General features: G+C 37.0%; 1 protein-coding gene across 1 annotated transcript in view; it reads left to right on the plus strand.

The window, feature by feature from the left end:
- The window catches only part of ANKRD12 (ankyrin repeat domain 12), a 62,155-nt gene that overhangs the window by 35,152 nt on the left and 2,083 nt on the right, over nucleotides 1-24,920 (plus strand). Inside the window, exons 4-10 of the mRNA XM_074146268.1 lie at nucleotides 235-381; nucleotides 1,109-1,309; nucleotides 5,526-5,668; nucleotides 7,274-7,421; nucleotides 8,688-13,369; nucleotides 20,585-20,683; nucleotides 22,332-22,475. Coding sequence (XP_074002369.1) covers nucleotides 235-381; nucleotides 1,109-1,309; nucleotides 5,526-5,668; nucleotides 7,274-7,421; nucleotides 8,688-13,369; nucleotides 20,585-20,683; nucleotides 22,332-22,475 — 5,564 coding nt within the window. The remainder of the gene's footprint in view (nucleotides 1-234; nucleotides 382-1,108; nucleotides 1,310-5,525; nucleotides 5,669-7,273; nucleotides 7,422-8,687; nucleotides 13,370-20,584; nucleotides 20,684-22,331; nucleotides 22,476-24,920) is intronic.

The raw sequence follows: 24,920 nt of genomic DNA on the forward strand, positions 1-24,920 counted from the left end.
TTTTTTAGTAACCCTCCTTACTGCTTTAAATGCTTTAACTAAGTAGCTGCTTATCCTGAGATGATTAGAACAGGTAACCAAAACTAGTGCAAATGCAGTAAATTAGAGATGCAATTTCTGTTTTTCATCACCTGCCACCAATCACCGGTTCACATATCTTGAAAGGATGTTTTTATTTCTAGAAACATACTCTAATAGAACAACAGTTTGAGTTTTTAATGTTAATATTTCCAGAGAAGGAAGGTCCGGAGAAAAAGAAAATGAAGAAGGATGCTGGAAATAAGAAATCGACACCAGTTAGCATTCTTTTTGGTTATCCTCTGTCAGAGCGCAAACAGATGGCACTTCTTATGCAGATGACAGCACGAGACAACAGTCCAGGTGATCTTACAAAGTTAACAGTTTTCTTCCTCCTGCCTGTTTAATTCTGTCCCAGTCAGGATATTTTGAACCCTGATGTTTTTCAATAATCCTTAATTTTTATTGTTTTTTTTTTAATTATTCATAATTCTGCTAAAACTCTATTTTGCATTGATGAGTAATTTCATAAAAAATTCTTGACCTTCTGTGTTTGTGTGCAAATCTTTGCATGATGATAGCTGTAAAACCTGAAAATGTCTTTTCTTCCTTTGAATGGTCCAGTTGTATTTTTTAAAAAAAATTTATCTATGTGTATGTTCTACAGGTGTAATGTTTTTATAAAATTGGCATTTAAAAGTGAATGGCTGCATTTCCTTAAACTATCCAGTCCACCCAAAAATGTTTGTGTTAGCACAGCTGAGGAAGTGCATGGAGTACAGTGCACAGACAGTAATTCCTTAAACTGGCATACCACTATGTAAAAATAGAGTGGAATTGTGCTGGAGGAGGGGGAACAGACTTCATCTATCCTTGAAACCTACTGTAAAAATAGTGAGATTTTGCAAAACACCTTTTCACACATTGCAAATAGGCATTGTGTTGATACCTGGGAAGTGTCAAATACATCCTTTACTTAAATATAGTTATTCACTGATTATTGTCGTCTTTGAATGCAAGTGTTAAAATGAGGTGAAGTAACAATAGTGTTAAAGAACTTACAGTGACCACTTAAAAACTTGTTTTGTAGATTCCACCTTAAATCACCCCTTACAAACAACACCGACACAAAAGAAAACTCCAAACTCTTCTTCAAGACAAAAAGACAAAGTTAACAAGAGAAATGAACGAGGGGAAACTCCTCTACATATGGCAGCAATTCGAGGGGATGTTAAACAGGTTAAGGAGCTAATCAGGTTAGGTGCAAATGTGAATGTAAAAGATTTTGCAGGTAAGTTGATACGTGTTCTCTTAACTGTACAAATTCAAAATTAATGCTGAAATTGTTATCAGGTTTAATTTTAATTCATGCTCTATGCAAATGATAAGATATAACAAAACTTATTAGAAATTCTAAAGTCATGTTTCTTATTTCTGATGGCAGTGGTAGTACTGGGACAGTATAGTACATAGTATATTATTAGAACACTATATTAATACCAGGAAGTTTCAGTTGTGGCCAGGGCCTTTGCATGCTAGGTATTTACACAAATATGTGTGCACGCTTGCTGAGCTTCATAGAATTATACTAGGCGAAATCAGAAATTGATAATGGGATTGTCAGCTATGTGAGGAGATTGAAAGTTTAGTAACAGTGAAGGTGGTAGCACTGTAATGTACGTTGTCTTTTTACTGGGACAACTAATATGCACCAAAGCAAATGAGTATGGTATAGCTTGCACTTGTCATCTAGTCCTGCTAGATTAATGATAGTTTTGATATGTCAGTATTTGCTGCGATTTCAGCATTGATTGAGCTTTTAGGTATGTTGTAAGTTGCACTGTATTTTCAGTGTCCTTTATTTGGTATCTTTCTTTATGGTCTGTTTGTCTGTAAGACCTCCTAAATAATTTTTTGGAACCTGCTGGCAAACTTTTGCCTATTTTGCTTTTGATACTCTCACTGTAGATAAGTTTCTACGTGTTTTAGTAAAAAATCTCCAGCAGAGTAAATATGAGATCCCCCAAGTAATGCTTTCACAGAAGATAAAACCTGCAGTTTTGAGTTCAGTAGTTGCCAGCTGTTGGCTGGCCAGGCACCAAATGAAATGCATTTATATACTGAGATAAGCCAAAGTACTTGCTGCTTTTTCCTCAAGCAGTGTAAAAGGGCATAAGACTCAGGAGCTGTAGTATTGGGTAGAGATTTAGGGCATAGAAAGAGGTTGGGTTATGAGGAGGAATGGAACAGAGTGAAGGGAAGGCTAAATCAGAGGATAAAGGTGAGGTGCAGAGGTTGTTGTCAGGTTGGGGTCTAAGAGGTGTCAATAAAAAGATAGGATTCAGTAGATGTTTCTCTCTTAAATGCAAGGACCACTCTAAAAAATAATACAACTATTAAGTGTACATTATATAAACAGCATAACAAACTGCTCCTAATACTCTGCCTCTCAATGTTGGCTCTGAATACTGGCTTTTTTGCATCTGCGGTAGAAGTGGATCATGGGTAAGTGAGGAAGTAAATATAAGAAAGGGCCATGTTGCTTTTGATTTTGTTCAAAAAGACTGTGCTCCCAATGTGAAGAATAAGTGACAAAATTTGTGGGGAGCTGCTGGCATCCCAAGGGAATAAAGATAATATTGAGAATTTTCAGTAGTATAATTAGATGGCAGCACTAGCAGTTTCAGGTTTTTAGAGCCATTGCATAATAGAAGCAAAAATATAATGAAGGTCTGAATGTAGATCTACAGCAAAGCCTGCTAATGCTCAGTTTATAGGTAAATTAATGGTATAGTGAGAATTATATTCTCAATTGGAATAGGTGAGATGAACTGAGGTAGCAGGCCCCAGTGGGAGAAATTGAGAACTACATGGTACAATTAGTTGTCAGCTCAAATTTGACATCAAGAGAAGATATTAATGAGACAGACTGAAATATTGATATTTTTTTTTTAATTTTTTTTTTTGTAGTAAGCAGATCAATAATTTCTTGGTTTACAGAGGGTAGCTGAATTTGTGTGTGAAGATGAGGCTGCCCGGGACTAGCATGTAGAGGAAGAAAAGAAAGGAAGCAGAATTAGAACCCTCTGAGATCTTAAGGGAAGTTGAGAGGAGGGATGAGAAGAACTTGTTGACAAGAGCAATTTTAGAAAAGGAGGGGGAGGTTCAGAGGAAGGCAGACCTATAGAAATCGCAGGGAGAATAGAAACACTTCAAGAAGAGATGTTGTAGTGGGTTAACCTTGGCTGGCTACCAGACACCCACCCAGCTGCTCTCTGGCTTCCCCTCCTCAACAGGGCAGGGGAAGAAAGTGAGATGGAAGAAAGCCCTCATGGGTTGAGTTAAAGACCATTTAATAAGAAAGGCAAAAACTGCACATGTGAGCAAAGGAAAAAGGAATTTGTTCACTGCTTCCTATTGGCAGGCAAATGTCCAGCCACTTCCTAGGAAGCAGGGCCTCAGCAGGTGTAATGGTTGCTTGAGAAGACAAATGCCATAACTACGAACATCCCTTATTCCTTCTCCTTTTCCTGAGCTTTTATTGCTGACCTTGAAATCGTATGGAACAGAATATACCTTTGGTCAGTTTGGGTCAGCTGGTCCCGGCTATGTCCCCTCCTAGCCTCTTGCCCAGGGGGAGGGAGAGAGAAAGCCTTGACACTGTACAAGCATTGCTCAGCAGTAGCCAAAACACTGGTGTGTTATGGACACTGTTTTATCCACAAATGCAATGCACAGCACTGTATGGGCTGCTATGAAGGAAGTTAACTTTGTAGCTTCATTCCAGCCTGACCTAGTGTAATTACTTAGCTAATTATAAAGGCGGATGAAAGGATGAGGAGAATGGCTGATAGCTGTTTCTGAGAATCAGCTGGGAGCAAGTGGTTAGAGACTTCATTCAGAACTCTGGAGGAGGTGTTTGGGATCAAGTGAGATACTTTTCCATTGGTAATCCAAAGCAAGAAGCAGAGCTGGCTGAGCCTCAAAATCCTGTACAGAGAAAGAAGTCAAGAAGAGGGGGAGGGTTTGAGCAGTGAGTCATGAGTGGAGAAAAATAAGAATTTAGGATGTAATGAAGTTTAGAGAATTTACAGTTTTTTAGCTAAGAATTTGGCAGAACTAAAGGAGCAGAAAATGAATTAGTAATGGAGGAAGTAACCCTGCTCATGAGATATCTGCCAGAAAGATACTGCCGTGTGAAAACAAGAGTAAAGGAAACAGATGTTGAGAGCAAGCCAGGACTAGAGTTGGCAGGCTGGACATTGTGATAGGATAGAAAGGCAAAGCAGTAAAACATGGAACAGAATGAATTATGGAGAGAATTAATAAGGGGAAAGAAGACAGGGGTCAGAGGGCTGAGAGCAGAAGAGTGTCAGCATTGTGGGTGAGTGGGAAAAGGGTAAATGACAAGAAAATAGAAAGGAGGAGATAATAGCCCGGCCGTGTTGGAAGGGAGTAACCCAAGTGATGAATGGAGAGGAAATTTAGTGTACAAAGATCAGGAAGAAGTGTTTTGCTGTAGAATAAGGTAGAAGCTTTTTTCTTTTTCTTTTCTGTTTGTTTGTTTTTTTAATTATTATTATTATTATTTATTTAAATTTATTTGAGTGAGAGATGAAGGTAAGAAATTACCTTACTGAGCGATTAGATAAGTTACAGGCTTCTTGTACCTTCTCTTCATGGATGTACAAGGCTGTTACTGATTAGATGCAGAATTCAAGTGATGAACTCTTCCAGGCTTGCACTGGTTCTGTTGGAAAAAAAGTTGAATGCCTTCCCAGAACTGGTCTTCGAGAAGGCATCAACAGCAGGCTAGAAGTTCAGGGCAGCTATGAAGGGGAAGGCGGCAAGTTGGGGAGAGGAAATTGAGGTAAGGAATATAGCGTGTGTGGGTTGATCGTCGTCTTCAATTGAGATTCTACTATAAAAAATGAGGACTGAACTTCAGTTTATCAATGTGTAAATCAGAATTGCTAAAAATGGCTAATATTCTAGGAAATATCAGGAGTAAATTCTCTGCCAATGTTTATTAATAGCTTGCTATCTAGACTAATAGCTGCTGAATCTTATTAGTGATTCCTGGTACATGTTCAGTGGCTCTAAAGGAGCACTGGTTATAATAATTTGCCATACTTATTCATTACATTAGTGTGGTTTTTAAGTAGTTTTCATTTAGAATAATGTTATTTATATATACCCAACACTGTGTTCAAATGCTCACTAGTCAAAGAATTTCTAACATGTTTGGCCTGGAGATTTTGTGCCAGATTTTGTCTTTTATTATTTGATTAGTGATTTTGGTTTTCAGTTTAATCACAGTAAAATCTGGAATTTGGCATGAGATTTAAAGTTGATAAAGCATGTGTTGTTCATCACATGGATGGCATTACCTTCCTCCCAACTATTGTATGTATTTTGAAATGTTTCAAGGTGATAGAGCTCTATAGCATAGGAGAAAAAAACAAACCTTTGACCTTCAAGCTTACACTTACTGCTTTTCACTACAGGTTGGACACCACTGCATGAAGCTTGTAATGTTGGTTACTATGATGTTGCTAAAGTCCTGATAGCAGCGGGAGCTGATGTGAACACACAGGGCTTGGATGACGACACACCACTTCATGATTCTGCTAGTAGTGGGCATAGAAATGTGAGTGTTCTGGGGGAGTGGGAGGGGAATAAATAAGTGGTTTGAAATGGTCAGTCATTAGAACAAATCCTAACTGTCCTGATTGCTCTCATGTGGCTTTATAATTCTGCTTCTGCTGTTTTGAGAGCATCTTAAAGATGTTTTGGTTTTCTTTGTTTCATTTTGCTTTCCATCCTACTTCTTTTGCCTACTTAGATATTTTCTACCAGTATCTGCTTTCTTAAATATTTAAAAGTTTTACTTTTACTTTTTTAATAAATAAACATTTAAATTACTTTTTTAAGAGAGACTTCTACTGCTTAGAATTCTCTCCAAATAGTATATAGTGGGTTTGGGGAACTATTTTTTATTTCTGTGCATATATGAATGTGAAATATGCTTTATATATATATAAACAACTACATAAAGGTATTTATCCTATATTTATTGTTATATATTTGCTAATGGACTTTGAAATAGAGCACAGTTGTTTGGGTTTTTTAAATAATTTTACCAAGAATGACTTGGGATAGAAGATAAATGGAGCACTGTAGGTATTTTACATTATTTCTGAATTTGTTCATGTTTTCTGCAAACTAGATGCAGAAAACATCTGGAAATGACTCCGCTCTCCCTTTATGTCTCTCTTACTTCATTACTATGTGTGTGATCTGCTGTATAAAGCAAAAAATAGAAAATATCCTTAAATCAAGTATACCTTCCAAACAAGATGTTGAGTTGAAAGGATCTTCTGGAAAGGCTAGAGAAATGAATTAAAACCCGATTGTGAAATTTTTATTAACTGTTTAGTAATTGTTTCTTACGAGTATCTAAACAAAAGTGGGTCTTTAGATCGAACTTGCATAAAACTATAGTAGAGTTTTGGACAAAAGGATCTTTTTCTTGTCTGGTCTCAGTATAGGTATCTGTCATAATCTCACCAACATTATGTAATTGGAAAAATTCTGCTCTCTGCTGAATTTCCTCATTTTTAGCATGTACGACCAAAATAAAATAAAAAAAAAAGCAACTGATACTGGATACTGTGCTGAAAATGCAGTGGCCTTGGTACCACTGTAACTTTAATTCCATTGGTTTTTGCCCTTGATGCTACAGAAATCAATGATTTTGCTGTATTGTATTCAGTCGGGTATGGGGGTATTTTGTTCCTCCATGAAGATATTTGGACCCCTGTCAGGGCTTTTCTGGAATGCTGTGGAAACTGGTAGTACTGCTACTTGAAAAACTTCTGTTCCATAGAGTTAAGGGCTATAAAATTTGCAGCAAGGTGAATTGGATGCAGAGGAGTAGAGAGCTTGGTAGGTGAGGAATGAGATGAATTGTGGGGGGAAATGCTAGAACAAGAACAAAATGCCACTGTTGCTTTTCTTTGTGATCATGTAACAGAGAACAACTTTCCTTGTTACTTCTTTCAACGAGCAGATTATGATTACCTGGACCTTGCATTCTAGTTATTGAAGTCTTGCTTTGCAATCTCAGTTTCATAGGTGGGAGTTTGGGATTGCGTATCACACTTATCCACATTCTGTGTGCAATGGAATATTTTGATGCTGGTCAAGTAACATGTTGTGGAAAATCTAAAGGTTCATTTATTTAATGCTGCAGATTGTGAAACTGTTGCTTCGACATGGTGGAAATCCATTTCAAGCCAATAAGCACGGGGAGAGACCTGTTGATGTTGCTGAAACTGAAGAGCTGGAAATGCTATTGAAAAGGGAGGTGCCCATCTCTGATGATGAGGACAGTTGCTCAGGTAAAAGTACCCATTTAATTGCATACTTCAGGTGCATCAATTCACCTGCAGTTAAGTGGTTTTAATCTTTTGCATAGTGTTAGCTATAGAGTTAAGGCAGAAAGATGATGGCACGTACAAATGAGTGGGGCGTGTGGAGTATATAAAAAGCTGATAGTGCAGAATTAGTAATATGTTCTGGGTGCTACAGAAAATATAGAAGGTAATAGGAACTTCTGGCTTGTATTTTATTGATACTGTGTTGTTGAAGACAAAGCAGCTGAGAAGTCTGCTGGCAAGGTATGTGTCTTAACCGTAGTAGTTGGTCCACAGAGGATCCTACTGGAAATGAGGGGGAATCTTGCAGCAGAACTCTGTTGGGTTTTGGTTTTTTTTATTATTCAAAATTTTAGTGCATTGAAACTGCTTTATCACTTTCCTTACACTGTTATTTCAAACACTTCTGTTATTTTTTTATTCAGTATGGCCATGATACTGCATATGACAATACTCAGTTCTTTTTAAACAGCAAACTGATAGATTCAGCTGAAGAGGCTTGACTTGGAGCCTTATTTGGAGGGAACAAATTTTTGAGTTCTAGATTTTCATATGATCAGGTGATGATAACACTCCATATGTTTCCTAAATTTTAATTTTGGGTACAGTTGAGAAGTTTACGTCCAAGACATCCAGTACAACATACTTGCTCCATGCTGTGTGCTCCATATAGCAGAAACCAGTTGCAGTGAATTATAGATTAGTCTACTTTAGGCTGTCCATAACAGGTACATAGAGTCATGAGGGAATTTCTTTACACAAACAGCTCTTTGTCTTTTAAGAATAAAAGCTCATCTGCCATTGAAAACATGAGTAAATAGTTCATGTTGAGGAATATAGTTTAGTTGTTAGAGAGCATTAAAGGTGATGAATTCCTAGAGGAATGAGTCATCATAACAAGATGTCCTTGAGAAAGAGTCAGGTTATGCAGCAATGGTGCACAGTAGATGAGGTTTACAAAATTTAAAGTGCATTGCTTTTATTAGATTGGGAGATAAATGCTAATTAATATTTTTACATATCTGAATGACAGCTGTAAAGTGTGTGGGGTACTTTGGCTTCATGACCTTTTGTTTTGTCTTAAAAAGCTTAATTCTAGTGGGAAGGCTTATTGTGTGTTTTGAGTGTGTTTTATTTTTTCATTTTTACTGCTGAACTGTTTTGTCCTGAGCTAAAGTATGAAGAATGTTCCATCAGTATTCAACCTAACTTCTTGTTTTCTTCCTCTAGATTCTGAAGAAGCTCCATCTGTAAATCCTTCTAGTGTAGAGGGGAACGTTGATTCAGAAGCAGAAAAGGATGCTGCAGCCAATGACAGCAAGCAAATGGTCCCGAGTAAGGCACCACTTCCGTCTGCTCTTGATGAGTATGAGTTCAAAGATGATGATGAAGATGAAATGAAAAAAATGATTGATGACAGACATATTCTAAGAAAAGACCTAAAAAAAGAGGATGAGACTGAAGTTGAAAAGAACAGCTTATTTGTGAAACAAGAAAAAGTTGTCTTTTCGAAACCATTTAAAAGCAAAAAGCAGAAACCATCTAGAGTTTTGTATTCAAGTTCTGAAAGTTCCGATGAAGAAATACTTCAGGACAAGAAAATAGTTTCTCCTTGCTCTATTTCAGAGACATCAAATTCTGATGTAAGAGTGAAGAAAGAATATATGGTCACAAATGAACACAAACAAAAAGGCAAAGTTAAAAGGAAAGTGAAAAATCAGAGCAAAAATAAAGAGAATCAGGAACTAAAGCAAGAAAAAGAAAATTCTAGAGTAACAAATATAGCTACTTCCGGGTTAGATTCTTTAGATAAAACTAGAGAGGAGGAAACCTTTAAGAAGTCTTTCACCCCAAAAGAAGATTCTTCTTTACATATATTTCATATCACTGCTGGCAAATCTCCAAAGCATCCCTGTGGATTAAGTGAAAAGCAGTCAACACCATTAAAGCAAGAAAACACCAAAACTTGCTTATCACCAGGAGGTTCTGAAATAACATTGCAATCTGAATTAGTTCGGTATGATCACAACACTGATTCCGAGTATCTAGTAGAAAGTTCTAGTGGCAAATCTTGCAAGCACAAAGAAAAAAGCAAGCATCATCAGAAAGATTTCCACTTAGAATTTGGTGAAAAATCTAGTCCTAAAATTAAAGAAGAAGATAATAGCTCAACATTTGAGAATTCAGAGTATACTCTGAGAAAGATTGACAAGGAAGGTAAAATACTTAAAAAGCATAAATTAAGGCACAAAGAAAGAGAAAAGGACAAGCACAAAAAGGAACAGGATGGGGAAAAGGAAAAGCATAAACATAAAGATAATGTTAAAGAGGTTCAAAGAAGTATTGAGTTTGACAGAGAATTTTGGAAAGAGAACTTTTTCAAAAGTGATGAAAATGAAGATATGTTGTTAAATATAGAACATGAATCTCTTTCTTCAGACAGAAAATCAAAGCTAGAAAAAACGGTGGCAAAGGAAGATAAGTTAGTTAAGGAGAGACAGTTTCAGAAAGAGAGAAATGCCAAAGAGGAGAGAGAGAAAGAGAAGAACAAAAAGGAAAATGAGAAGTTTCCCAAGGATGAAAAAATAAAAGATACAAAAGAAGAAAAAGAAATTATGCTTGCAGATAAAGAAATGGAATTGTTCTGCTTTGGCACTAAAGATGAGGCAGCCAGCATGCATTTAATAGAAAAAGAACCAGATACTGAAAAGCATGAAAAGAACTTAAAGGAAAATAAAGAAAAGACTGAAAAGCGAACCTCTGCCAAAGAAAAAGATGTTGAAAAAATAGAAAGAAAAAGTGGAGAAAAAGAGAAAAAAGTAAAACACGAATACAAGACAGAGAAAGAAAAAGCAGAAGTAAATGAAAATATAGAGAAAATAAAGGAGAAGCCCAGTTTCCATCAAGCAGAAAAATGCCATAAGGAAAATGATAAAATGAAAAGCACAAGTACTCTTAAAAAACTTGATGACAAAGAAAGAAATAAAGAAAAAACTGAGAAGAAGCATGATAAAGAAAAGGCTGATAAAGACAGACATTGGGCTGAAAGCAAAGAAAAACACTGTACTGAAAGGAAAGTCAAACAGCCTGAAAAAGAATCTGAATATACTAAATCAGAAAAAAACAGAACTAAAGACAAAGAAAAGGAACTTGAAAAAAAAGACAAACCCAAAGACAAGGAGATCTCAACAGCAGCAAACTCAAAACACATGCAAGAGGAAAGGAGATGCAGTATTACAGTGCATGACAAACTGCCATCTTTGAAAGAAAAACCAAAAGATGATTTGTTGAAAAATCCAGATGGTAGAGAGAAAGATAAAAAAGACAAAGATATAGACCGATACAAAGAGAGAGACAAGCATAAAGATAAACTGCATCAAAGCAGTTTGCTTAAACTAAAACTCGAACATGAGAAACTTAAGCCTAAACCAGCTCCTGCAGCAAAGGATGCTCGACCTAAAGAAAAAAGATTAGTCAATGATGATTTAATGCAAACTAGTTTCGAAAGAATGCTTAGCCTTAAAGATCTGGAAATAGAACAGTGGCATAGAAAACATAAAGAAAAAATAAAACAGAAAGAGAAGGAACGCTTAAGAAACCGCACTTGCTTAGAACTTAACAAGATGAAAGAAAAACCAAAACACTCATTACCTGAAGTAAAAAGCAAAGAACTGATTCGTTCAAAAAGCTCAGAGTTGCCAGATGTTTGCATGAAGGAGAAACAGCAGAAAGACGCTACAAGTAATAGATCACAATCAGTAGATACAAGAAGTGTCAATGTTATAAAGCCCTCCTTGGTTTTAGATAATTTAAATAGATCGCCCAAATCAGAAAGTGAAAAGACAGGTCTAAACTCCAGATCAGCGTCCATGATTTCAGTTGCAAGCTCTGAGGATTCTTGCCATACCACGGTAACTACTCCAAGGCCTGTAATTGAATATGATTCAGACTTTATGCTAGAAGGTTCTGATTCCCAAATGTCTTTTTCACAGTCACCGTTTCTGGCAAGTGCCAAATCACCAGCCCTTCATGAAAAAGAAACTGATGGACTTGCCGAGTTGCCAGATCGCATTAAGCCACCTTTTGCAAACAGGCTTCCACCAGCGTACATTAGATCAGCATCTGTTGAAGATGCTAAACTGGTTTTCAATGAGTGTAGACCTGTTGTAGAGGTTCGAAGATGCAGCATGCCTGCTGCTGTTTCTGAACACAGCAAACAGCCTCGAATATCAGAAGAAAATAATCAGAATGCTCTGCCGTCAGTTCAGACTTATGCTAGCGCTTCTCCTAAACCAGAACTACCATGTAGCATGCTGGAAAGAGATTTTCAAAGTAGTATGTCTGGTTTGCAGTCAAACTTTACACCATCTCTGACTGGAGCTGCTAGCAGCAAGCCAGCAACAACGGGTCCAAGTACCATTAAAAGTTCTGCTCAGATGAGCCCTTCAGAAGGCTATAATATGCATTTAGAGCCATGTAGCCAAAGTGGTGTGACTCAGCAAACCAAACTGTGGGATGTGCCTTCTGAAAGACTTAATTCATTAAACAGTGAGTTTAACAGCTCAGGTTATGGTGTATCAGAGCAAGATACTAACAGTGTTATAGCAATGCATAATTCTGAAAACAGGACATTAAAAGAGCAACAAGTATCTGAGTTTTTGCCTCAGCATGCTGAAATCAAGGGAAATTCCACTTCACAAGAATCTGCATCGGTTTTGCCTTCACAGTTGCCTTGTTCTTTACCTACCCAGCCACTCCTGGATGTGTCTAAACACATTTCTTTACCAGGCATTAGCAGTCAGGATTCATCATTTGTACAACAAAATCTTGTTCAAACTGCAGCTTCTACTTTGGATACAGATGCTACTAGTACCAGAGAGATGGAAAATGCTTTCCTCCCTTCAAACATTAAGAAGGCTGATGTCCCCATTGCTGTATATTCTGAGAGCCCTGTGAAGGATATTTCACAGAGCTATGAATGGGTGAATGATTCACCGATGGTACCATTAGAAAGAGGTATTCCTGAAAGTGATAGCAGTTCACAGTTAAATGTAAATTCGTACACATTCAACAAACTTGTTTGTAAGAATGCTCAGAGTGAAGTGGATAGTAACGCAGCAGATGCTTCAGACATTAGAAATGAAAAAGGCCAACAAGAAAAGTTGGTTTCAGTGCACATAGATAGTAAAGCCGATGCTGATCTCTGTGAACTAAGTTCAGGAACGTCAAAGGGAATTACAAACGAATCAGCTAATAAAAAACTCTGTGCTGCAGACAGAGAAAATGTGTTGACAGATGATCCGCCACAGTACTCCTCTTTATCCAATTTGGAAAATAGTTCACAACAGATTACACCGGAAGAGGTGAATAAATACAGCCAAATAGCTAAACTAGAAGAAGAAATTGCTGAGGATCAGAAGATGGAACAGCAAGAAATACCTCAAAGAATCACGAGGAACAGAGCAAATATGCTTGCTAACCAGGGTAAGCAGAATCCTGTTGGCTGCACACAAACATTGGAAAAAGAGTCTGAATCATCAGCATCTATGAAAGCAAGGATTAGATTAACTGAAGAAGATGATGCTCAGGTACATCATCCGCGTAAAAGAAAGGTGTCACGTGTGCCTCAGCCTGTGCAAGTGAACCCTTCTTTACTGCAAGCAAAGGAGAGAACCCAGCAGTCACTGGCAGCTATTGTTGATTCTTTGAAACTTGAAGAGATTCAGCCATACAGTTCTGAGAGAGCAAACCCATATTTTGAATACTTGCACATAAGAAAAAAAATAGAAGAGAAGCGTAAATTACTGTGCAGTGTTATTCCTCAGGCACCTCAATATTATGATGAATATGTGACCTTCAATGGCTCATACCTACTGGATGGCAATCCCTTGAGCAAGATATGCATCCCAACTGTAAGTAACATCATCTTTAAATATATTGTACAATGAACAGCATGTTTTGGTTTTATTGTTGTAACTTTCATATTCTTCCTAACTTGTTTCTGAATACTTGTGTGAAAATAGTAAGTTGACACATGTCAAATTAATATTGACCAGCAATGTCATATTTAAAAGCCCCATTCAGTGGAAATATAAACAGTGGTTTCACAGTCATTACAACACAAACCATCATGTATGGCACCTGTAAAAGGCATACAGACAAATACTATATTTCGAAGTATTTACTACTGTACAGCCTACCCTTTCAAAAGTGAAGTCAGTTGTTAAGAGCTGCTCTGAATTTCTGCTGGCAGTAGTTTGGTTAAAACTAATTATTCAAAGCTGTTTCATTTGGAGGGAGGTGGATGTGCAGTGCTTCAAAATATTAAGTCCATCACCAAAAGCTTTGCATGTGAGAGTGCCTGCTAGCTATCCTCCTTAGTACTCTCAAGAGCAGCAGATACAATCTGCTGTGTCCCGGCTTTTGTAATCCGTCAAGTTAAAGTGTTCTGGATTTTATTTAATAATGTGAAGCTCTTTTCCTTTTCACTGAAGTTCAGGGACACTTGTTTAGTTCTAAGCTCTCCATAGTTCTGACACGGGCATATTCCTGATGACAGCTGTGAAGGAGCTCTGTGCAATGCAGCATATAATCACCTCAAGTGCAGTTACTATTACTATTTGCTGCGGAGGTGCTCCTCCAGGTGTCTCACAATAACATGGTCACTGCTGGGCTCTGTTTTGATGTCAGTGTAATCATGGTAGCACTTGGATCGTAATTCATTTCTTTGCTCCTCAGCACACCTAATTTTGTGCTTATTGTGTTCTATGCGGGGGGGGTAGGAGAGACCCAAAAAAACCATTTTGCATTGAGGGATTTCTGCTAGCCACCTTGAAGTACTGTTACTCCTGGGAGTGGTTTTATATGGTTTTATATTTTTCCAGCTATTATCTGGTCAACCTAAATTGCTCTAGTTCTGAGGTAAAACATATTAGCTTAAACCTGTTTGAATGGTTTAAGCTAACATATGTAATTGTTGGAATAGGCTGAGACCACGTATTCGATTTCCTAAAGCAGTTGACTGACATACAGTAGCTTGTTAATTTCAGAATTAGTAGTATTTGATTTTATGCCCATAAATTAAGATGTGTCAAGTTCAGGAAAAATCTGAATTTAGGAGGAATGGGGACAATATCGTAATCCTTGAATGGCAAAAATGCCTACTGAACTGAACTGTTTGTGTGTATGAAGTCTCATATGCACAAGCCAAGCATCCAGTCTTCAGCTTCCGTATTTCTGAACGGACTAATTATATCAACTCATTTAAGATAACTTGCCCTTACTTGAGATGCTGCCTTAACTCATTCTGGAGTTAAGATTCTTTTGATTAAGAAATGAACACAAATTTAATATATAAAGGTAAATTTAAAAATTTACTTCATTCTATTTACTTCACAATCCCCATAAAGCTGTTTCCTCTCACTTTTCCACTATGCCCCCTATGTCTCTCGCAGAGAATTAGTATGTCTATCCTCTAATGTTGAGTGAGTTGTCTCTTGTTTGATAGTGGCCACATTTCTTTGGAATTAGTTATCAATTACAGCCTTAGGAAGATGTGGGTAAGATGACTCTTACTTGGTCTGTAAGTGAACTACCATGTATAGTAAGCTTTATTTATCACCAGAAGCAGAGAGATTTTTAATTTTTATAGCAGTTGCTAGTCAAGTACATACTGTTTCCAAGCTACAACTTACTGGTTTGACATCACACTTCAGCGCTTAATTTGGGGTTAAGAAGCAAGTGGAGAAGCACAGCATATATTTTTCCCCTAGCCCATCTTTAATCCAGGCAGTAGAATTCTTTTCCCTGTCATAAATGGCAACATGTGTAGACACTGTAAGAAAGAGAGGGTAATTGACTTGGTATTAAATCATTGCCTCATACTTCTTTCCTGTCTCTCTTGCTGTGTATAATAGGGACTTGGCAGTTCATGAGAGTAAATACAGGTAGTTGGGTAGTGCAAATTCTTGGGTAACTTACGTTCAGTAAATATCATAGATAAATGTGTACTCCTCATTCTCATGGCTTTTAATTACTTGCTGAAAACCAATGAACTCTCAAAACTTGAATATGTGGATTATAGTTACTGATTTTTGCCTCATTTGGATTTCTGATTTGCTTCCCTACAGATACATGTTCTGGTGATAATGGTGTTTTAAACTGTTACTTGTTGTGTATGTGCTTTCATGCTACTGTTAATCTTCTACAGTTGTAGAAAGAACGGATGAAGCTTTTTATTCCATGCTAGTAGGAGCAAAAGGGAAGGAAAAAAGTGCTGAGAAGCTGAAATAAATTATCAGGAAATTGGTGTTTATTTCCATGAGGAGTAAAAGCGTAAGAAAGCAGCATGAGTTGTAATCTAGAGAGGGAAGATATTTTAAGGATTTTAGTTTTGTTTGTCTGAAAAACACATCTACAGTGCAACTAAATGCTTTGTTTAATAACAAATAGCAACTAAATTAGTGCAACTAAATGCTTTGTTTAATAGCAAAGCATTTGTGTAAATGTAAAATTTACACAAATTTGTGTAAATACAAAATTTAATAAAATTTCTCGTGTTTCTTTCCAGAAAAAAAGATACCATTTAAAAAGTGACTAGTAGTTCAGGTTTAACTTCTTTGCAGAGCTTGCTTGTGTATGCCATTTATAAGTTTTAGTTTGTCACCAGTGAAAGTCATATTCATAATAGTTCCCATTAGAAATACCATCAAAAGGAGTATTGCTAAACCAGACACCATTTCATGCTCAGAAATGAATGTTTGTTTATACATTGCACACATTGTCCAACAATGTGAAAATAAAGCTTATGCCTAGTCTTTCTACAATGGTGGAATATTAATAACATGAACAGATTGTTATGCATGTAATGTGTGAGTTAATATGCAACTGTAAAATGACCTCTCTACTGGGATAGTTTTTTAAAAATTTTTTCTTAGGTGGTTCTTCAATGATTCTCTGTTAACCTGATTTTTGCCTCATTAATTTACATAGGCTATGTGAAAGTAGATACTCTTTCTTAAATTATTGCTGCATTTTAGATATCACTGTGTGAAGGGCTACGTGATGACAATATATTTAGCTCACACTCTACGACTCGGAATAGTTTGTGTAACATACTGTTCTCTGCATTGGAATTTTAATGATGCACTGTAGTTTATCTGATGAACTTCAAACATCCTGTAGGTGGGAACCAGAAGATGGTGTGCTTAAGTTTGATTTCCACAGCCTTGTTTATATGCTGTAATTTATGACCTGTATCACCTAAGGCTGTAAGGATAGTCACGTATGAGTTGTGGCTTCCCTCTCACCGATGCAAATACAAAACATAAGATAGGAGATATCAAGTCAATTCAAAACAGAAGGAAACAAATCTGAATCTTCTAACAAGAATAAATTTAAATTGTACTTAGCTATGTTGCCTTTCAGATTACTACAGCAGTACGTTCTGTGGGGCTCGGTTGTCTTTATCTGTACTGCCTCCTGAGAAGAGATAGCAAGATGATTAATTTCCAGCTTGTGGTGGCTATCTAGCAGACATGTTTCTAATAAAAAGGATTCTGCCCAGTCTCTCTGGCATTCCTGTGGAAACTTAAATGGCACAAGTTTATGTTGGTGGTGCTACCAGAAACTTGCTTCCTAAATGCATGAAATATTATAGCGATAGAGCAGGTCAGTCAATTTGGGTGGCATGGGCGAGGGGAGACAGATAGGGATGTGTGACAATAATTGCAGAAATTTTGTGTATATGTGAATTGGAGTTGGCTTAAATGTTCTTTTTTTTGTAGTAGGCACAAATGAGGATTGAGGGTTTATAGAGTGAAGAGTTGGTGTTCTTGTTGTAGTTGCTACGAAGGATGCAAGGCATGGAAGACACTTTCTTAATTGATTTTCACGTGTTGGAGATGGGGAGGGTATGTCTGTTGTGATGGCTGCCTTCTAGTGAAGCGGAGCAGAGGCGAAAGGCTGAGTTCTGTCTAGCTTTTTGGGTAGTTTGTCAGACCAGGATTAGAGAACACTCGACAAGGCAGGGCTCTGTAGTTTCCCTCTTTTCTATATGGAGTCTGGGCGCTTCAGAAACTAGTTTGCAAACTTACTTTGGGTATACAAGAAACTGAGGTCACCTTTTCCCCGTGGCATTCAGTTTCATGCTCTGTCCTCGCAAGTCCGAGATAGGCGTTCATATTTTCCCTACGCATGTTTTGTGGTCTCTTTACTAGCCGTCTCTGACTAGAAAACCCGAGAGGATCCTCTGGCTGCTCCTGCCTTGAAACCTTTAACTTCAGTTCCCTTTGAGACCAGAAAGTTTATTTCCTTTGTCCCAATCCAGTGCTGGTTCACAAGGTGGGATTTCCAGCAGATGCTGTGGGACGACTCCAATCCTTTGTGCAGATTTTAAGGATCCGAGTCTCTTTCCTCCCCTGTTTCTAAGAGGAGAGGGAAAAAATAAGAACTTAATAAATTAATGTAAAAAAACTTGAGTTCTGTATTTACCTTTATGTTTCAGAAGATAGTATAGGGCTGATGGGAGTGAAGTGTTTATAAATTTCCGCAGAGGCAGTAGTGATCTCTGGGCTCACAGAAGCCTGTAGCTGCCGCACAGGCGGCCTTTCGTGCTGCTGGCGCTCGGTGCTGGTGCAGAACGGCCGTGAGGGCATTCGGGGGTCCCCCCGTGGCTGGCAGGCCGCCGGTACCGCCGCGGAGATGTCCCCATCCCGGAGAACCGGAGGGTTCTCCCAGCCCGGCTGCGCTCCCTCTCCTTCCCGCCGGCGGGGGGCGCGCCCGCCCTCCACTGCGCAGCGCTGGGGCGCCCCCTGCTGGCCGGGAGGCGTCCCTCCCGCCGCGGCCAGCGCGTGTGTGTGTGTGTGTGTGTGTGTGTGTGTGTGTGTGTGTGTGTGTGTGTGTGTGTGTGTGTGTGAAACTTCTCAGCGCAGGTGTTGGTTAGAAAAGGTGTATGTGGCTGGTCGGCAAAAGCAGTAACCCAATAAAGCCGTTCTGGGATCTGAAAAAGACTTTTAATGAAAGCTGCGGTGTAATAACAGCTGCACAGAGGCAGAGTTGTCCTATATGTTAAAATTAAAGTCCACACAAGTTCACTGTTGACGTAATTAAGCCCTTTCCAGTTATTTCCTATGGTGTTGATTTTTGTTTCTGTTGAAAAATTAAATGGTCTATAAATTTAAAGAAATAATATTTTATAAGAAGATTTGAAATTGTTCAGGTGATATAGATGCTCGCCAGCTCTGAAATTTTTATTTCCGGATAACTTAGCTGCATAAACTCAAAGAATATTTATAGACAGATTGTTTATCTTGCTTCTTATGCTGTGTGCCTCTCTATTAACAAAAGCAATTAGATTTTTCAGAGATCTTTTGTGGCTTAGTGAAACCAATTAAATAAAAGCTTGGTGTTGCTACAAGCATATTGTCTTTTTTTAGTGAAAGACTATGACAGCACTGTTGTACTGTGCTTTGAATGCAAAGTTTCCAGGCAAAACTAGACTGCTGTATATCTCAGGCTGAACTTAAACATGCTGAAACCCAGTAAGATTGAGACAGATTATGCCAGTAGGTGTTTGTGGTTTGTGTTGGTGTTTTTTGTTGTGTTTCTTTGTTTTTAATACTGATGGCTTATACAAAATGGCATATGCCATAAACGTTACTCACTGGTTTGGGAGCCAAACCGTTTTCATTGAGAGAAGTGAAGTGTATCTTGTTTAGTAGTTTGAAACATGAAGGAGTTGAATGTCATTTCATACCAAAATATAATTTAAGGAATGCACCGCAATTAGTTATTCAATATATCTTTTCATTCCAAAGTCATTGGCCAATTTCCAGTTGGGGAAAATATTGTCCTGAAATAATTTTCCAAGATAACAATAATTGAATAACTTTTGGTAGATAAATCACTTTGTTTTTGGAAGGTATAGGTGCACAATTAATACTAATAATGCAGTGTGTCCGTGTTTTCATAATGGATTTATTATTTTCTTGACAGTTGCAGGATCAATATTATTGAATAGAATTATTAATGTCAACGTGTTTGTGTTAAGTACAAGGTAGAACATAGTACCTGTAGGCATGTATTTCAGCTGTGCTTTCTGAGGATCGGTGGTAGTAAGCAGTACTTCATTTAGTTTTGATGAGTCCTTCCAAAGCAATGTCAATGCTCTTATATCTAGCAGTTTTTAAAAAACATGCTGAACTGTCAGACAGAACTTGCATAGAGAAAAGTAAACTGAGTGGAGCCTTAAAACTCCCAAGATGTATATTAGTTACTTCTCAAGAAACACCCGATTTCTGCAATTGCCATGAGGGCTCCAGGTACCTTTTCAGTGTTCGTCATACAGCTGTCAGGAGAGTTATATCAGTTTTTTACTATAACTGACTAAAAATGCAAAATGCTTAGAATATAGCCGATCAGTAACAGTGTTGATAGCTCACTCCAGTCTTATTTTATTATATTATTTTATTTATATATTATTAATTATTATTGTTATTATTATTATTAGCATCAGCTTTTAAAAAAAACTTACTTGAAAAATTGACAGGAGGAAACACTTTTCCAAGCCAGTGCATGCAGCTCTAGTGTACTTTTTGTGCTTGCCTGTGTTCTGTATGATTGTAAGATTAGGAATATGGTTGGTTATCTTTTGTGCCATATAAAATGTCAGTGACACTGTATAGATATATCAAGTGACTTATTTTTCCAATGGTATTTTTCTTTTTCTTACTTTGCTCTTGTATTTGGCTGGGCAGTTTTTAACTTCTCAGAATGAACAGTTGTGCTTTAAAGAGTCTTCAAGGTTGAAAGCAAATTGTATTTTTACTATCATCTAATGTATAGCCTTTCTAAAGGACAGCTATGGCATGCTGACAATGACTGTTTAAAAGCACTAAACAGTTTGAAATGCCATTTCCATTGGGTTTATTAACTTTGTGGTAAAGAATACTTTAAACCTTTTATTGCAAATGGATTAAGGTCACATCATTAATGGAAGGTATAGAACTGTAGTATTTTCCCTAAACTTGATTATGTTTTTTTTAAAATAAATGCTCAAATCATAGAGGCAGTGTTAAATATATGTTAAATACATATTCACTATACTATTTATAAAACTTTTTCCACAGATTACACCACCTCCCTCACTGTCAGACCCACTTAAGGAACTATTTAAACAACAGGAGGTTGTAAGGATGAAACTACGTTTACAGCACAGTATTGAAAGGGTAAGACTAAAGTAATTTTTTTTTTTATTTTATTTCCCAATTTCAAGCTTTAGGGATTTTTGTTTTTCAATGGATAGACTATATTTTGCTTAATTTAACAATGCTTTAGAAGAATCCACCTTCAATCCAAATTTATGAATTGGACAAGCTTGTAAATACAAAAAAAAACAGTTTGGAGGACTGTTAGCAGAATACTTAAGTCAGTAAGATAGCAGCTTTTTCTTGTTAATTGCTCTAAGATGTGGCACATGTTTTTCCCAGGGGCAGTGGCGAGTGGAAAGAAAGCTGCAGACTCTAGTTTTGAAAGTTAATAATGATTGTAGACTTCAGAACCAAATTGACTGAGTTAAAAGAATTGAAGCAAGAGTAAATTCTGTATTGGTAGGAGGCACACATGGCTCTAAGACGAGAACGTTATTTGCAATATTCTGCTTGCAAAAACTGTCTAAAATTATGTTAGACCTACACCTGTAGTCTTCACTGAATTTGATCGCAGAAATTGAGAAAATATTCCTGGCTTTAAGAGTATTCTTTATTTTTAGGTTGCCCAAACTTTTTTCCTTGACAGCCTAGATTTAGATGTCTTCTCAGTATTGTGAACCAGATTGCTTGTGGACACAGGCAGGGCCCCTTTCTCACTTAGAATGTATCATCTTAAGGCTTTCCACACAGCTATACAAGCGACTGGCTCATTAAGACCTGATGTGGTAGTTTTTTGATTAAGTTGATTTCAGTGTGGCTTAACAAACCTGTTGAGGGAGGGGTTTTACTTGAATTCAGTATTTCAGTGTAAAGCTAGGTGTAAAATAACAAGCACAGAGAATGTAAATGGGGTTCAAGTTCTGTCTGAAAAGAAATTACTGTAACCAAAGGACAGCTACTGTTTTTTCTGTTTTCCAAGCTTTTTATAATCCACCTTATTTTCTTTTGATTTAAAAATTAGAGCCATTATATTGCAAAGCAGTAAACACACACACATTCTTTTATGTCTTATACAAATCTGCATATTTTTAGCTTTTTTTGCTCAGTCTGTTCTTCCAATCAAATCCAGTTTATACAACCATAAGTCAAGTTTGGCCAAGTGAGCTGTATTTTCTTGTCTCAGCTCAGGAAAGAATCTTTGTCCATCTAAGGATTTATGGAGTCTCTGCGTGTTGTTTAAAGAAAAAATAAATAATTTTTAAAAATTTTTTTTAAATTATCCTGCAAATTATATTTCTGCTTCAGTTTGTTTGGCCATTGTGCCTGGCATGAGAAGCATGTGGCAAAAATCTTAATATAGTCGAGACTCACAAACCTATATCCCAGCCCTATGCTCTTCCTACCTTTAATCTTTCGCTATCTTCATTAACTAGAACTTCCCTCACTAAGTGGAAAATCTGAGCATGACATTCAGCCAACAGTGTGGGGGGGGAAGAGGGTGTTTTCAGTTCTGATATTCAGCAAACACTCTTTGCGTAATTAAATTGAAATTTTGGAGTTGTTAAGGTGAACAATTGGTCCTCCCTCTACCAGCCCATTTCTCACACTGTTCAAAAGGGTGAGCCCTTAAAAGAAATGTGTAAATGAATGGACATTTTTATGAATCAAACTGAAATGCTTGATTTAACAAATGTATATTTATGTGTTGATTATCTTATTCAATTAGGAAAAGCTTATTGTTTCTAACGAACAAGAAGTTCTCCGTGTTCATTATCGAGCAGCAAGAACGCTAGCTAATCAAACACTACCATTCAGTGCCTGCACTGTTTTGCTGGATGCCGAGGTCTACAATGTGCCTCTGGATGCTCAGGTAAAGAAATGTATTTCAGAATTTCAGAAAAATAAAAAAAAAAGGTCTTTCTAGCCTGACTCCGAAGGAGTGTTTGGAGAGAATTCTATTCCTATATTGAAATTATCATTGATTTATCTGGAATTAAGATTTTGCACATTATAGATTGTTACTTTGATTAGCCCTCATTTGGTGTACAGTAACAAGAGCATATGGGTATATGTATGCTGGTTTTCTGTTTTGTACCATATCTGGTTTTCTTTCACCTCCAGAAATGATGAGGATAAAATGAGATCATTACTCTGCTGTTTTTTATGAAAACAAATTTCAGTCAGAATATACTTTGGAACCTTACAAATACAGCTTAAACAACAACAAAAAAAATCAGATTATATGATCATTTTTGTCACCAGTCCAGAGAATCAAAGTGCAGTAGTGTGTGAAGTGATGAGATTGGTTTGTGAAATTTGAAAATGTTTTGTGGAGATGTTCACTTAACACTTTTCTGCTCTCTATAAGGCAGTCATTAGAACTGTTCCATAAAAAGCAGATGACCAACAGGGAAATGTTGAATGCTCCCAGATGAAATTATTTTTTTCAAAATTACCTCAAGCTCTATGTTATTTACATGTGCCATGTTATTTACATGTGCCATGTTGGTATTTAGCTCCTGATGAAAACCGAAAACAAGTGGTATACTTCATAATCTGCATACCGTTTATGCTAACTAAAATGGAAACAGCATTCAGAACCTGTTTCAGTGACTGTAAGGAGCACATAATGCAAGGAAGAAATTTGATATTACGGATGTAATAAAGGTGTGGATGCGTTGGATGTTGGGCATTTTAAAATGAAACACCTCCATTTCTAGCATATGTGGAATTCTATTTGAGTTTTGGAGCCCCTTATAGAATTATTACAGGTTCCAGTGTTTTCTCAGTCTGTTACTACATTTTTTCCCCCATCTTTAAAGAACTAGAGCTATGCACAATGAGGTGATTCAGCAGGAGATATTAGTTTTATGGAGACTGTATTGTTCTCCCACTTTAAGCTTTGTACTGACAAATTTTTAAGTCATCATTTCCTTAGTAAATGTAATTGATAAGGCAAAAATGAGATATTTTTTTTTTCTGCTCTGTTAACAGTCCAATATCATCATTGTTAGTTCTGAAGTTCAGAATGTCCGTTGCTCTTTTCTGCCCCGGTTAAGAGGCCCTCATCTTTTTAGAAATTTGAGATACGTCTGAGTTATATGCATATAACTGCATTTTTATACTTAACATTTTACAACTGATTTTCAACAAGCTGATTCTATATTTTAATTCTGTGAAACAAAAGGAATCTTTTGTATTCCAGCTTTTTTGACCATCTATATAATAACAATAGTAGTAGTAAAATGTCCCTCCTTTTCCCTCACTACCTCAACAGCTTTGCGTTTCAGTTTATGGTAATTTTTCTTAGAAAATTAAAATACTACACATAATGTTCCGCAAAATATTAAATATATTTTTTTACTGTAATTGAAATCAATGTTTTAAACTATCAGCTTGGTACTTTGGTTTAAATTTGCTTCATGGGAAGAATGTAGATGCATAAGAAACCATTCTCTAGTAATGCATTTTGTCACTTCCCTGATACCCCACTAGCAACTCTTAATTTTGTTCTACAATGAAGAAACATTTCTGATTAAGTTTTTCTTCTATTTGAGCAAATAGCTGGGAAAGATTAGTAAGCAAAGATCTGGTTTATTTTGCAGGGTAGTGACCGCCTCAGAACTGTTTTTATGGGATTTCTGAGTCTTTGGAGACTTGCCTTTATGGCTCCACGTGTTGGGCAGACCTTGAGAACCGTACTTTGCAGTCATATGGGCCAAACCAGAGATGGGGGAGAAAAAAAGGCTCAGTTTCTGGTGAACAGACCGTTAGCTGGTCACAGCTTACCTAAATGCCTACAGTTCAGGGTTACAAGATCAGTGGTGTTGAGGGCTCTTTCTAGAACCAACCTGTTCAGCTGTCCTTGATAACTGAAATCTCAGCTGTTTTTCTAGAGATTGCAGTCTCTGCAGCTGTTGTTCCTGTTCTTGCCCATTGCTACAGTGTACAAATTCCTACAGAGTCTGTTTTTGTGGGTTTTTTTTCTAAAGTAACAACAGCTTGTTCTATTTAGTGATTATTGCTTAAATGTTAAATTGGCATAGTTTACAACTATCTGTAGAGTATCTAGTTTCTCATGATGGGCAGATGTGGCATTTCAGATTCTTATTAAACAGGTCTTTTAAAAAAATAATTATTTAATTGAGCAGGACATTAAGACATGTCTGTTCACTTTTTTAAATCTCCTTTAGAGGATTTTGATGGTAAAAATACTTTTTTGTTATTGCTTTTGAATACTTGCGTAGCCGATTAAGTCAGGCTGGTTAAGCTTTCCTTTATTAATGTTTTTGCTTTTCCTGAGGGAGCGATAATT

Source organism: Numenius arquata, chromosome 4, assembly GCF_964106895.1.
Source record: "Numenius arquata chromosome 4, bNumArq3.hap1.1, whole genome shotgun sequence".
NCBI lineage: Eukaryota > Metazoa > Chordata > Aves > Charadriiformes > Scolopacidae > Numenius > Numenius arquata.